Source organism: Phaethon aethereus (assembly GCF_964289735.1).
Source record: "Phaethon aethereus genome assembly, chromosome: 6".
NCBI lineage: Eukaryota > Metazoa > Chordata > Aves > Phaethontiformes > Phaethontidae > Phaethon > Phaethon aethereus.
In genome coordinates, this window is record NC_138580.1 from 26,480,816 (window position 1) to 26,497,122 (window position 16,307).

General features: G+C 35.1%; 1 protein-coding gene across 1 annotated transcript in view; it reads right to left on the minus strand.

Moving 5' to 3' along the window:
- The window catches only part of LOC309406510 (coiled-coil domain-containing protein 141-like), an 84,532-nt gene that overhangs the window by 29,615 nt on the left and 38,610 nt on the right, over positions 1 to 16,307 (minus strand). The window contains exons 7-8 of the mRNA XM_082001753.1: positions 9,135 to 9,329; positions 3,232 to 3,404 (exon numbers count right to left, since the gene is read on the minus strand). Of these exons, the coding sequence (XP_081857879.1) occupies positions 3,232 to 3,404; positions 9,135 to 9,329 (368 nt within the window). The remainder of the gene's footprint in view (positions 1 to 3,231; positions 3,405 to 9,134; positions 9,330 to 16,307) is intronic.

Below are 16,307 nucleotides of genomic sequence, written 5' to 3' on the forward strand. Positions count from 1 at the left end.
ATGTTAATACAGGTCCTTATACAGAATTTTCTCCTTTGTCCTCTAAAATTAAAAGACATTTTCTCCTGGCTTCAGATCAGGCTCAGCTAGTTAAATTCTGCAACCTCAAAGAAAAACCTTATTCTACACTACTAACATGAATTATGGTATTAATAGATGACTTCATTTGACTCTGATCCAAGAATTGGTCACAAAGTGAAACCAATATTTAAGTTATTTTTAGGGAGTAGGTGGTTTTGTAATTTTGTAAATTACTCTTTCGAAAATTAGCAACCTGTTAGTTTGTGCTTGATCCTTAAATTCTGAAAATGTCACTCTAATTTCAGTACTCCTTAAAAAGAGGTATGTTTAAAAACTTCTACTAGCACCATTCCTTTAAAACAAGTAATGAAAGAACAAGATTTATAGTTTTTTAAAATGGTAATTTAGATTGCAATAAAATCTTTGAAAGTATCTTTGATTTGTTATGAGTTAACGCAATAAATTTGTAACAGCAGTAAAATAAAGGCAATTCTTACACTCACAGGCAAGCTAATCGGCTGGCAAAGTAACAAGGATTCTCTTAATGGACAACTTAATGATTGTGTAATTTTTTTAGATTTAATACATATGAATTTTTGTTCCTCCTGTTTTTCTAGCTGGTTTTAATTTAAAAATATGAAAACACCATTACTAGGCTTATGAGCTGGCTGGGAGCATTCTGGGTACCTCCTAAAGCCATGGATTGGGAAAAAAAGCCTAGACTTGTCTTGGTGTACAAAGAGTTGAATGTGAGCCAGGATCATCCTTGTGGCATTGAAGACCAGCCCTGTGCTGAGTTGCATCTGGAAGACTAGCCAGCAGGTTATTCCCCTCTGTTAAGGGCTTGTGAAACTGCATCTGCAGGCCAGTTTGTCCACTTTGCGTCTCCACAGTACATAACAGACAGACAAGCTGAAGTGTATTAAGCAGAAGCCACCAAGGTGGTTGGAGGCTGGAGCACATGATGTACAAGGGGGTACTGACAGAACTCTGTTCAGAGTAGAGAAGAGGTGAAGAGGTGATCTAATTGCTGTATTTCAATATCTACGAGGAAGTGGGGTTATACAAAAGACAGGATCAGTCCTTTCAGAGGTGCACAGCAAAAGGGTAAGAGGCAATGCTCACAAGTTGCAGCAACAGAAAATTTGGCTAGATATAAGAAAAATGTTTTACAAGGAGAGTGCTTAAGCACTATAACAGGTTGCTCAGAGAGGCTATGAAATCTCTGTCCTTGGAGATACTAAAAATTTTGCTGTCAGCAACCTAATCTAACTGACAGGTTTTGAGCAAGGGATTGTGCCAAAATGACCTCCAGAGTTCCTTGCCAGTATAAATTATTCCATGACTGTAATCCTCAAGCCCACGCCTAGGAATATAAGTGTTCCACCTGCCCAGAAGTACTAGAACTACTCATTGAAATATATGGCAAATTCATTACATTCAGGCAGTGAAGCCTGAAGGCAGGAGGGGAAAACTGAAAAGCCGTAATATTCTGTGCTTGCTTTATTAGAAAGGGACCTACTTATTTTTATAATGCAAGTAGACATTTAAAATATTTGAGAGCCTGGAATTTTTCACTGCTCTTTCGAAACATCAAAACACAATCCTAAGGAGATTACCTATTGATACTATTTTAAGTTTAATTTTCCTCCTCTAAATTGCTGCTGCTTCAGCTGTAATACTTCGCTGTTTTTTAAACTATAATATCTTCTAAACAGAATATCTTGAGCCATGCTTTGGCACACAGGAGGTCTGCCTGTGGTATTACCTGTTTTTATTGAATTTTACCAGAAACGACTGTTGGGGTTATTTTGACAAATTCATCCCATTCTTTATTGATGTGTACTGTTGGTATCTTGTTATCCCACTGATGGACTGTTTAAACATTTTTTTAAAACTCTTAATAAGGAAGAAAGAAAATTAATTACTTGTTACTTTAGGGATTCATTCTATCAAGACCTTTAGCATTCCTAACATTAATCAATGGTGGGCAGACATAATTTGAAACAAAACATCTGCTTCTGTTGAGATAATGTCAGCAGAACATCACTTCCTAGAGAACAGCAACATGTGTTCTGGAATTATCTCTGGTTTAGGAATCAAAATCAAAGTTTCACTTAGGAAAATCCCTTTCCTTTCTATTTGATTAAAATATCAGGAGATGCCGAAGCAGTAACAATAGCTGTACAGCCAGCTGCATGTGTTCCCAAAACAACTTCCTATTTTAATTTTCAATTTCATCCCTTTGGCTCAAGCCAATTACACTTGGGGTGACTGGTGAAGGCACTTTAGATAAAATACTTTGCAAGGTCATGAGATGAGATGAAATTAAAATCTTATCTAGACTTTCAGTTGCTGTACTGAAGCAAAGCTATTCAAAGTTCAGGAATAATTAAGGACATAAGCATGTAATGGGAAGGTAGAGCTAAGCTAACCACTAGACAACCATCAGCTATTGCCAACATCTGCTCTGTCTTTGAAGTAGAACTCATTAGTATAAACAGTTTTTGTTCTTATTGCACCAGCCTCCTACTAAGACCTGAAAAGTAGGAAAGCCACTAGGACTGATTCTAAACTAAGTCATGCTTTACATCAGTGTAAAAATCAGATCTGTGGAGTACATCATCACTGTAATTAACAAAACTTTGGAAGAAAAAAAAAGCTATTTCATTCATGAATGAAAACTAAGTGGAGAAACTTCTGTACTTTTTGCACTTGGCTTAATACCTGTATTTTTGTCTTACATCAAATCACATTACAATTGTTAAAACTTTCAAAAGGGTCCAAAAGGAGTACATCAAATCACATTACAATTGTTAAAACTTTCAAAAGGGTCCAAAAGGAGTACATTGGGCAGCAGGGAGTGTTCATAGCCATTGATGCTTTAATTTTCATTTACACACATTTACTTTTCCAAAATGTTAACAAAACCATTGTTTCTCAACACTGCACTAGCATACCAATTCCACTGTTTGACACCACTCTTACAAATAGCATGTAGTATTCCTAAAGATTTTTGTTAAAGAGATTGGTTTGTATAAATGCTAACAGATACGTATGGCAGAGAATTTGAGTTTTGGGTCATTTAAATGCACAATTAATTAGTTAAGTACACAGGCTCTAAATGCAGACTCATTCTAACTAGTCGAGTTATAAAGCAACAGGTAGATAGGGAGAAATGCAGCAGAAATGCAAAAATGGAGGGAATACCTGTGACAACCCACTTTATTAACTAAAGTTTGTCCCTTTTGCAAGGTACTCGCTGTGCAATGTTTAATTGCTTCCTGTAATTCCTCATATTTCATTGTCAAGATAGGCAAATGTAAGCTTTCCGAATTAAAGATTTTAAGGTAATTCTCAATACCTTCAACACCGTCAAGTACCTGCAAAAAAAAAAAAAAAAAATCTGCTGTTAAAATTTCTTTTTAAAATGTGCATGTATATTCTTTTACATAAATAGATGATCAATGGACATTTAGTAATTGACATTTCTTCAGAAATTAAAAGCAGTATTTTAATTCAAACCTGATATTGGACTTTGCAGGTCACCGAAACCATAGGTATAATTCAACAAAAGTTAATGTAAGTCTGGGCACGCAAAACTGTGATTCCGCTTTGAATTTAAAACTATTCCATTTTTTCAGCAATAGTTAGGCTAATTTGACATACTGAAGCAGAACCAAAATAGCAAGAGTAATACAGTGCATTAGCACTCAATTTTTATTGAAGCACACTCTGAAAGTGTTTTACCAAAATTATTATTCTTTTTAATGTTTTAAATATATCAAATATATATCCAACAAGGAAATTATAATTAAATATATTTTTATTAAAAAGGTAGGCTTTGATTTTGCACATGTGCAACTTTGGTTTTGTTATACCTTTTTTCTGTCTTCTCTTCGTGCAAGCATAAGTTTCTCATTCAAATACCAGAAGAATGTGATAAAAAAGTACTCTAAAAAGACTCCTATATTTTTAAACAGAGTAAGGACAACATCGCAAAACTCCATTATTAAAGTTAGTAGTACTAATATTAGTAAAATAGAAACATGCCCAAACCCACTGGGCATAATTAGCATCATAGTAGTAGTACCGTATTCCTGTATATGCGGGTTTGTTGTTTTTTTTTTTTTTTTTTTACTCTGAACATCAGCAAAACATGAAATCTAACTAAAGCAAAGCAGTAGACAACGTCTAATAGCATTCATTTCCCATTGAGTGTATATATTTATGCAATGAATTAAAAATATTATAACATGGACTATGCTGTATACATATTTTTAAAAGGAAATCAACTGTACACCACCAAACCTGTGTTCTGACTTTGCAAATCTCTATATATACTCTCAGCTTTAGTTCAGTCAATAATTTTGCAGACTTAAGTCTGAAAATACATTGCTCTTGAAGCCTCAGTTCATCACTGAGAAGAATTCTGAGAGACAACAAAACTAAATGCACACTAAAATACTATCCTTAGTTATATCAACTTTAAAATTACTACACAACAATAACAAAATAACTTTGAGGCAGACTAAATTTGACTTTAAAGACTTTTGCAAGATTCTACATTCATGAAAAGTTGAGAAGTGAAAATTCCACGAGACTCTGGGGACAGCATGATCCAGCTTGCTACAGTGTATTACACATGAACAAAGAACTCAGCAGTTGAGAATGAACCCTGTATTGCTTACTCCAAATAGCAAGGAGAGATGCCTAACCCTCCCAATAACTGCAATCTATGCAAAAGAAATTAAGGAAAATAGAGAAAAGAGGGTGAGCAAAAGTAATTCAACTTCTAACACAATGGATTGAAATAGGATATGCATACTATTTTATTGTCTCTGCCAGTTTATTTTTGCTTGCAGAATAAAGGACTCAGTATTAAAAAAAAAAAATCCAGACCATACAAAGAAAACTTTCTAAGAACAAGAACACTCCTTCAGAAGAGGACTGTAATTGAAGGTACCCAGGAAGGACTTCTCCTAAAACGTGAAATCCTTTTAGTCATCACTAAGTATAAAAAAAGGCAATAAACTTCAGATCGAGACAGGAATTACAATCATCTTTGGAAACTCATAGTTTCATGGTCCTGAATGTCAGTTTTTTTCTGTAAACAAAGGCCATTCACAGGAACTCAGGAACTAAGTGAATTATATATATTCTGCATAGTAGGTTCTGTATAATGAATTACAGTCTTCGGGACCATACTTAAGAATATTAAATTAGAGTCATAAGAAAGTTGTAAAGTGTTCAAGAATGATTATGGATTTCTAAGCATTTCAGAAGGAGTTAACCACTCAGCCAGACTTATAATAAGTATTGCTAGTTAGCATATTTAACTAGGTCGGCAGGAAATGTAAGAATGTGTTTTGAGTCCCTGAAAAGCAATAGGGAAATTCAAAATGAATAAAAATCAAAAAGGTATATATTACTGCCATTGTTACACTTATCAAACTTACCAAACAGCAAGATGAGCAGAATAGCAACTGAACAAGAGACTATTTAGAAGAGAACCAGGATGGAAAAGAAAAAAAAAAAACAAACCCCCAACAGGTGTTCTCTGCAGTTTCTCTTCCTAAACATCTGAGTGCCTTGCATGTTCATCAGCCTGCACCTTCAAGGGTAACAGACAACTTTATTGGATTGCATTGACTGCATTCTCAGTGCTGTTGCTACTTCAATCAATTAAAGCTGCTACCACAAGCAAAGATTTATGTTTCCTCATGTTCAATTTCAGTTGCAAGTAGGAAGTGTGGTTACTGCAAGACATTATCTGGATCAACTTTTTCCTTAGCAGCCACTGCATTCATTGGTAGTTTTATACCTCTCCCATTCTGCTCAGAATAGCAACATCAGGCCCTAAATTCAGGCTTTCAAGAGCTTGACCAAATCAACATTAAACAAACTACACAAAGCCAGCCTTCTACTTCTATCTCAGACTCTTTTCAAGAATTAGCATAGGAGTATGGCACTGATCGTTTTCTTATAGCATAAGGATATTACAGGATAGACAACAGAATATGAGGAGGAAAGCATCATGTCTACATGCAACTGTGGTACGAGAGCATAAATTAAATGATAAGATTTTAGAAATTGCATCACTTGATCTATCTGCTGATAAGACAAACATAACTGCAGCTTATGTATTCACAAGTTAAAGATGCATGAGAGTTATAATCAGTGATCTAAATGCTTAACACAAATGACGGGTTTTTTTCATTTCAGCATGGAAGATTAGTAGGGAAAAACAACAGTTACGCTAGCAAAAATGACAAAAACCTTACAAGCTGTAATTAAAATGAACACCAACGTGCTGAAGATAATACGGGCATAACTCCTATGAACAGAAATAATACCTCTTTTCCTGAGCCATTCTGGGCATTTCCTTCTATTAAAAAAATGCTTTGTAATAAATCCAAATGTCATTCAATAAGGATCTTAATATTTATCTCTAAATTTCCTTATTAATGGTTACCTTGACAATTCTTCATGACTGGGATCCATTTTAAGTAATTTTTAAAAAGCAACAAAAATCATGCCATGCACTTTTCCCAGTCTGTTCATTTTTGTGACTGTGTACATACAGAACATGAATGGTGAATTTTGTGGGGTTTTTTTCCCCACTTTAATTCTTTGATTTTGATTTAATTTTAGTTTAGTTCAGTCTGTCTTCCTCATCCACTTATAGTTTTGAGATCTTTTTAAGAAAATAAAGGATATAATCCCTCTGTACATCCTCTGCTTCTCTACTGTCATCTGGCTCCATACAGTTGTCTTGCTTTCAAAGTCCTGTGCCTGTTCAATTGTTCCTCTATAGTTCCTTATGCTTTACTAATTACCAAGATCAAAAGAAAGTAAAGGATTTTTCAGCATGGCTTCTACTCAGCGATATGGACCTCTATTTATGTATTTATTTATTTTTACTAATACTGGAAGTTATCACCACAAAAATCATTGACTAATGACATATACAAACCTGAAAATTCCATTAACAAGAAAAAAGAGAGTATAGAAGGTTAAGCAAAATAAGTTTCACTGGATCATGCAGAGGTCTCTATTCCAATCCCCACAGCTCCATGCTGAGAATGCTCCACCTTTAAGTCCCTCCTGTATGTTCACTTTAAAGTTAGTTACTACCCATACTATACCTCAAATGATTTTTAATTTTGCAATGGCACATAGGAGGAAAAAAAATCCATCATATAAAGTAGTTACAAGAAAGTACGTATGTCCTGGAGTTCAAAATCACATGGTGAATTTTGAAGTAACTTAGGCACCAAAGTACAAGATACTCCACAACTAACTAAAAATGTCAATCTGCAAACATACTGTATGCAGTAAAAGCCTTATTTATTTACTTCAAGCTATCCAAGTGAATGTTTTCAAGCTTTTGCCATACCAAAGCAATCTCAGACTATTCCACGTATCATTTCCCAAGTATTCCCAGAGGACAGCTACACAGAAAGTCAAACTGAAGGTAACTACATAGAAACAGAAATGGATTGATATTTAAAGGAAAGCTTAGCAAGGAATGTACATGATTAGAAAAGAGCCAAGGGGCCAAAAGAGCCAAGGAGCTTGGAAACATACAAAAAAGTATTGCTTAATGCAGCCAAATACACAACAGAATGCAGTCAAATGTACACCATAAATTAACAGCACAAACACAACATAAATGCTATACTCCTCTGTTTTTATTTTCCTGAAATCACTAAAATGACAATGAGATACACAAGATCTAAAAGGAGTTCTCTTCAAATTAGTTCAAAAGAACTAATACGCTATTTTGATCATTTGCCCTTTACATGTAAAGCGAGTCCAGAGGCACAGGTATACCTTGAGAACAATTGAAAATTTCTCTTTTCTAAACTATAGTAATTACAGCATTTTCTTCACTCTTACACATAATAGGTGTAATGGCATGCTGTAGAGACACACCTGAGCTAGTAGTCTCTTCAGCAGGTGCTTCCACAAAGCACAGCCCTGTATTCTGAAAAGATGCTACCTTTGCTCTCAAAGCAATAGACTTATACTTTTGTAGCTCCTTGCCCAAATTAGAAGGGGGTTGACTATCAGCAAGTTTTGACACTGTTTCGAACAGCCCATCTCAGATTCGTCATTATAAATGAAATCAGGAAAGATCAGACTTATTGGAGCAAAAGATATCTCTCACTTCAAGGGTCTGTGAATAATTTCAACACCAAGTATTTTTTTACATAATTAAAAAAGCCCAAAGGAGCATAGTACAGGCTAGAACAAATGTAATTACAGCCCCACCTGGTGCTCAACACAAAAATCAGTGCAGGCAAAGTCTTAGGGTTGCTTTTGCAGCACATTTAATAGAATGTTATAGAAGAATGTAAATGTAATAGAATGCTATGAAGATTGTTGTTGGAGCTATCCTTGGAAATTACCTTTTTTTAAAGCTTGGTTTTTCCGCTGTGGAGCTGCAAGAATCTGAATCACTGCTTCTCCACATGAGCACATCAGTGTTGGAAGTTATTGCCTACACATTATCTTGCTGACTTCATTATAGGTGTGGGCCTTCAATTACTCATTTGTGCTGTGACTAAGGGAGTTTTGTGCTTTTTTTAAATGGCCATTTTGGTGTTACATCGTGTCTAGACTATGTAGTATATGACATGCCTGGTATGAGGAACTGTATATTGTCCTTGGTTTTTCTCATGTCTGATTATTAACTAGCCCCTGTGGAGACCACTGCAAGTATAGACATCATTTCTGGTTTTCATACAAGCCTGTAATAGTTTGGGTATTTTAGAGAAGGTCCTGTATCTTCATACAGCATTATGCCATCATGACAGAGCCCGTGATCATAAAGCTCAATTTTTGGCAGATATTTCCCAAACGCTTTATTTTGGAAACCAAGTGTTCTTCTCAATATACTTCTTTTAAAAAAAAAAAAATTAAAAGGCATTTGCCATTTTGGATGTAAGTTTGAGGCAAAAGGTCATATTAAAGAGTAATCAGATTCTAAATTTTCCATTCCACATTGTTTAGCAAACTGTTTGCATAATCCCATGTGTATCAGCCTTGAAGAGCATATTGACAGTTGTATTATCAGGTTATTATTACAGACTTGGCTTCTTACCAACCTTGCCAGCACTATGAAAAAAGTCATTGGCCTCTTGTAGCAGAGCTTTCCTTTCTTCCATATGGAAGCACACTTCTTCTCGCAACAGGCACATTTTCTGATTTGAAAGCTTTAGATGATCTTTTTCTGTGTAATCCTCCGAAAGCAAGATCTGAAGTGCTTCAGCTTCCAGTTGTTCCACAGCGGAATTCCATTCCTAACAGGAAAAAAATCCATTTTAATCAGAAAACATGTATCACATTTATAGGCCTGAAAGTTATCACCTTTTAAAACAGTGTTTCTAGTAAGAGGGATTTCTCAGCAAATTATGGTTTTAGTGACAGAGTTTTCAGTGGTGGCATTCTACATTCTTTGACACAGTTTCAGAGGCAGAAATAGCAGTTACTAGTGTGTCTGCTGGGAAAAATGGTCTGGGTAACAGAAAGACAAGAAACTTCTACTGGGTAAGACCACACTCTCATGACAAACAGCCCCTTAAGTCCAACTATTTAATCAAGAACAAATTAAAACATTACCTAGATAATAGCTGCTTCCCGTGAGGCAATTTCTGCTGAGTCCTGTCTGCTAATCAAGTCAAATGACTCTCCCTTACAATGAGGTGTGCTATCATCCTTGACACTCTCCATTGCACATTTTCCCTGATTTCCTACACAAAAACACAAGTCCATTCAAAGCACGTCTCTGCCTTACCTGACCATGAACCTTCCTAGTGGCAGTGACAGAATGAAGAGATGCTTTAAAAAGGAAGATAATACTTCAAAATTTCAAGCCACAGAGTCAGAAACATTACTGACACTTAACTAAGCTAGGTGCTTTAAAACTAAGGTGCTTTAAAATGGGCTCACTGAGTCAATACAAGTTTGCATATAGATATTTTGTCTGCATTGCACTACTTCGAATCATATTTAGCTAATCAGATAAAAATCTTTTTTCAACTACTCAAACCAAACTGACTTGTATTTCTAATGTACTGACTCAAATTATATGTCAAATTTAGGGATTAAACCTTCATGAACAAAACTTTTTTCCCTACATTTTTTTACCTGTGATAAATGCTATTACAGTATTCAGTCCCACTGTCGTCTTTATGTTTTAAAAAGGTACTGAAAGGCATATCAGACTAGATAACCCAAATGGAAAAGAGTTTTACTTTAAGAGAGTCAACAGAAAAACACCATTTCATCTCTTCCTGTCTTGCCACTACTATTTTGGTGTTTAGTTGCTTCTTTGGTTTTGCTGTGTTTTTATAAACTATAAACCAGTCAATTGTTACACAGGGTACTTTATCCCTGCTGTGCTTGTCAACACTTGAAATTGGTGCCTTATTATGATGTTCAAAAGGAGCACCTGATACTATACTGCAATTTCCCATGACTTAGGTAGCATATTTCCTCCACTTTTTCTGGTAATGAATTAAATAGAAAAACCTTTTTCAAATTCATTTAGCATTTCCTTCCACAGATTTGTATCAAATGTCTGGTAAAGCACACAGAAAAATATTTTAAAATAAGACAGAAATTTTTCTATGAGAACACTCCAAAGTGTGCACATGGCACAAGAAGATAACAGGGTAGGTTCTTTGATTTTCAGCATGCTTAAAGAACATTAGTTTCACAATTGTTTTTTCTTTTTAGTGAAATTATTGCTAGTGAAAGACACTGTTTTGGAAGTCTTCCCCAAAGTAGTAATCTGGTTATTCACAGATATTTCACAAGTAGCAGCAATTCCAATTCCCTCACAGTATCCCACCATGTTGCTTTACCCTTCTTTGAAGTATGGTAAGCAGTAGAAGACCTGTTTTGGTCTGTGTAGTTCAGTGCATTCCTTTTCTGACGTTGTCCATGGTTGTGACAACAACCGGTATGGTAAAAACACTTGTTCAAAAAGATTAGCAACTCATTTTGCACACACTTCTTTACCAGATGCAGTTATCTCTTCCTCCCTATTGGTATGGATTAAATCTGGACCAACAACTAGCAAGTGAGACACACTGCACAATTCCCAACATACCTATTGCCCAACATAGCCAAGCTTAAGTAGTACATGGCAATCAGAAAAAGAGGTAGCATTACTCACAGGTCAGTGAAAAACACACTTCAAAATGGAAAACACATGCATTCAGATCATGCCTGTACGTTCTTGCCTTGAACTTTGAATTAATTTCTGCAGCTTCACAACATATGAACTAAAGCTGAAACAGACGGTATTGACAGGGATAACAAAAGTAATTTTAAAATATGAACAAACCCATGGGAATAAGGAATGCGATGCCTGGTGTGATGTCAATACATAGCAATGCAATAGTCTCAAAATAATGAATTATACAAAAATACCTTTAATTTCTCTCAAAAAACAACTAGCAAGTCATGAACCTTTCTGTGTGTATTAGTCTGCAGTACTAATTGCTGCAGGTTAATAACAGAGACAAATATTTTAACAAAGTTGAGGAAAAGAAGGATGTACATTTTATATGATAAATGAGACTCTAAACAAGATTTTAACATGTAAATTTTCATTAAATTTAAACCAATTTAAAAGGATATTAAAGCTCATTTAGGTATTCAGTAAGCTTCTTGAGGACGAAAAAATTTTAAAAAGACTTCATGCTAATAAATTTAAAAGGACTGCTAACACCCTCACTGAAGGTGAGATGTCCCAGAAATGTCCCAGACTTTACACTTATTTGATCAGTATCCTGTTTCTGTGCAATGTAACATATTCCTTCATCTTGAATATCAGATGAATAGGAAAAGGAAAATTACAACAACCCTACTGAGTCTGTAAGTCATTTTTCCACTGTGGTGTATACTCTTCACCTTTCTGCCATGGAAGACCTAAGCAGCTGTAAAAGCTATAGATCTGCATTACTGCCTTATTTAGCTTTTTCATGTTAAATCTACTTTTGCTTTTAACTTTTATTATAGTGCTACCAATAAATTAAAAAAAAAAAAGCCAGCATAAAATAATTCAGTAGTGTTAAAATGTTTCAACCAGATTCTAAGCGGTTTTGTAAGAAAAGTAATGCCACGTATTTCAACAAATTTAGCTCTGTTTCATTTTGAAAAAGAAAGATGTGTCAACATCCCAGAATTCCATCAAGAACTGAGTCCTCGATGCTTCCGTATACCTGCACTGTATGCCTACAAAGATGCAAACCTGTCTCACTCATGCTAACCCTTCTTTCCTTCCATAAGGGAACCCTTCTAAAAAGCCTTCTCAGAGATTTTTCAAGTTCAGCTCTTCCTCAAACAAGCACCTGAAGGCCAAATGCTGCCCATTATATTTCCTTGTATGCTTGCAAAAAATACTGGTGTTTTGGAATATCCTGCAATGAAGTTGTACCACTTCCCAAGAAAACACTCAAAAAACCCTTTCATATATGTATTCCTTGAAGACTTGAACTCGACACTTCCAGCTTCCTAGTGAAATAAAAAAGATTAACATGGGGCACACTAAAAGCAAATTTCTTAAATTGTTTTTCATTTTGTCTAATAAATGAAAATTATCTGGATGCAATAATGTTCAGCCTGTACTTTTAATTAAATGAAACCCTGCACTGTATTATTTAACGTACAATTCCCTTTTCATAAAGTCCTGTCTTTGTCTCTGGCCTAAGTAATATTCAACAAGAATGAGGATTTTGAGGATAATTACAATCTGCTGTGCTGTATTTGTTCCTTTTTACCTGAAGAATTTATCTTGGGATAAAAACAGTGAGGACGTCTCTCAAAACACAGTTTAATTGGCATACTTATGAATAAGGTGTGGACTCCTGACACCCAATTGTATCAGCACCACAATGTCATCATCTTTCAATACTTGCAGCTGGAATGACTGGCACCAAATGCATTCCATGGTCACATTTAATCAAAACTTCATTTACATTTAAATATATAGATGTTAATGAGAATTAGAAAACAACGTTGCAGTTGGGAGCTTTTAACTGGGGCTAATTAACTGAAAAAAGGCAAACTGCTGTTGAATATGTGCATCCTCATTTTGTTATTATGCACTATTTGTTTAATAATTAAAAATAATACTTCATGCAAGAATGAAAAATACATATTTTAATGTAACAGGAAAGGAAATTGTCTGTAGTTAGCTTAGCAGCAGATACAGAAAGACAAAAAAGTTCTCAGTTGTTTCAGTGTATCGCAATGTGTGAATTACAATTACAGCAGGCAAGGCTAATTATAAGAAAATTACTCAACTTGTAGTGAAATTATTTCCTGTAAGAGGATTTCACTGTAACAACATTCAACCTTGTACCTTTGGTACCAGGTACCCAAAAGCAACTTTTAGGTGATCTTAAAGCAGAGGTTAAACTCTGCCTCATTTATACTGAGGCAAGCGTCTTCTCTAACTTTTCACACAAGCTCAAAAAAACAATTTTTTATAATAATTTATAGTTTACAGTGCTCCATGAACATTACAACCTTGCACACTCTCTGGGGGTATTAAATGTAGTTAGATTCATTTGCTTTCCTGTTTGATCATTACTCAAAATTGGTTCAATTTTCTATAAAATAGCTAGCAACAATTTCATTTTCAGCTTTCTATTTATAAGGAAATGTTTCTACACATAAAAAGCCTATACTTTCCATCAACAGGACATACAAACTCAGTGCAAAAAACCTTTGTCCATTTTTTTCTGTCCTTCAGCCTTCTAGACATTAAATTTGTAAAAATCTGTCAGTCAGCACTGAAATATTTTACTCATTTTCCCTGAAAGGAACACAAAGTCCACTATCACCTTGACTTTTGAATTCATCAAGAAATGCTTGTGAATTCCTCTGACCTATTAATGACACATTGCATTGTATGTGCCCATACCCAATGCGTCTCCTTAGCTAATGTCACTATTTTTACTTTTCCTCACAGTAATAAGTCTTTTAAACACTTGCTTTCTCTATTCCATTTGGCAAGGAAAATGAGCTCTTTCTAGGTTCCTTGATTAATCAGGTGTTTTTCAAGAGTGTTAAAACTGATGAAGCAAAATTATTGTGGCTTTAAGTAGAAGTTGTGAACTTTTTCTGCCTTCAAAAACATCCAGCACAAACCTGGAAAAAAGAAGTAGAAATACCTACAACTTTATCTTGTGATTAAACAACTATTGTGGGATAAATGTGCTTTTTTGGTCTATACAATAAACATTTCTTTCTTAAAAACTCTAACATTGGATTAAAACCTGGGAAGTTGTGTAAAACTGTCTTCACTGGAGTATTCTAGGGTTAAGCTAAGAAAACCTTGAAACACATCTATTTGATTTCAGATCATTATCCATATAGTAGATATATACAAGTAGCACATAAACCAGATGCCAATTAAGTATAAAAGTATGTATTCTTCAGAATATATGATAAATTAACCTCTTCTCTCATACTGCAAAAATGTTCACAACTGAACTTTTTCTGAGACCAACTTCTGCCTGTAACAGACTCATTGGATACATGGGTACATTGATAATTTAGCCCCTGTGAATATCTGACAAGCTTTTACCTTCAATAACTACATTGCAGTATAACTAACTACCAACGTAATCATATCATTCCCTCAAATTACAAATAAAATGGTGTGCACTAATACAAGAGGATTGTGACCTGCTATGGCAATTACCATATGATCCGTCTGTTGGGAAGTTCAGTGGATGGCTGTATCAGTGTATTTAACAGTGAGCTGTTACAATCAATAGACAGAAAGAAGAAAAAGTAATTCAAAGTCAGTCACCTCCCAGAAATTTTTTGAGAGATCTTAAAAGATAATGCTGGGACAGAGAGGGACCTACCAAAAAACTAAAAACAAAAAAGCCAACCCAAACCATTAACAGAAAAATAATAAATAGAAAAGGAGCACACTCCCAAGGCAGTGAGATAGCACTCCAGGAAAATCAGGCAGTGTGAAGAACCTGATAGATGAATGTAGATTTGCATCTGCTGCACACAAAATATAAATGTTTAGGTAAAAATAAAATTGTCCATGAAGAAAAATTATTTTTCTTTACATGCTTGTTCTAGTTATCAAAATACAGGAGCGCATTAAAACATCTGCTACAATGATGAAATGCAGTACTTGTCAAACTCCTCAGTAGAATGCCACTGTCAGAAAAACTAGCAAGAAGAGCTGGATAGCCTGAGTTTGCACCCTTGCAGAGAATGGTAAGGGAGCATGGCCATCCAGGAAGGCCAGAGAGAGGAGAGAGCTCCAAATACGTATTTAACTGTGAAATAGCTTTTCCATGTATCTAAGACTTAGCTGTGAGATCTGGGGGAAAAAACAGGTAAATACAGTATTCTTGATCCTTACATTAATGTCAACAAATATAGCAATTAATACTAATTGATAGTGATATTGGGAGGGTTAAGGGCTTATTTTCCAATTACAAATACTTGGTTTTATCTTTGGTCTTGATTACTGTACAGGATAGCGATAATGTTTTCAATGGTTTCACCTCTTAGCAAGGTGAGGTTCAAGATAAGACATCAACTTGAGAATGTACTAAACTGTTCTCCTTTCTTCTCTCAGCCCAGCTACATAAATAAGGTGTTAGTCCTGTAAATGCTTCTTAGGCTACCCTGTGAACAATTTAAGTAAATCATTTCTCCTGTTCATCTTAATACAATACCTGTAAGTAAACCTGTGTTATTTTCTTTGTGTGAAACTGTTCAGGCACCAGAACTTTCCATTACCTTACTTCCTATGAGAACACTTACACTTGCTCTGCATGTCTGTTACAAAGAAACTTCTCACCATACTCTCAAAGCTACAGCATACATACGAAATGTTACTTGGAAAGATTCATTTACACCACTTTAGATCCTAACAGAAATCCCAAGTAGTTAACACTAGTTTACCAATGTCCTTATTACTTCTAACAGAATGACCACAACAATTTCTAAGGGCATTCAGACAACATGGAAAAGACACTAACCAAAATCTACCTTTATTTTTGCAGCAAGGTAAACAAAATGTTTCAAAACTCCTACTTGCTTTTTGGAAACATTCCGTTTTGGCATGAGGGAACTAGACAAATGACAGCAGACATCAGCTATGCTCTAAACAATGACCAAGCTGCAGAAAAAGCATGTAATTAATTAATTAGCTAAGTACTGTGTACAGTACTCCTAAGAGTTCTTCCTCAGCATAAACTGAAATGTTCTTCACAACCATTTCCATA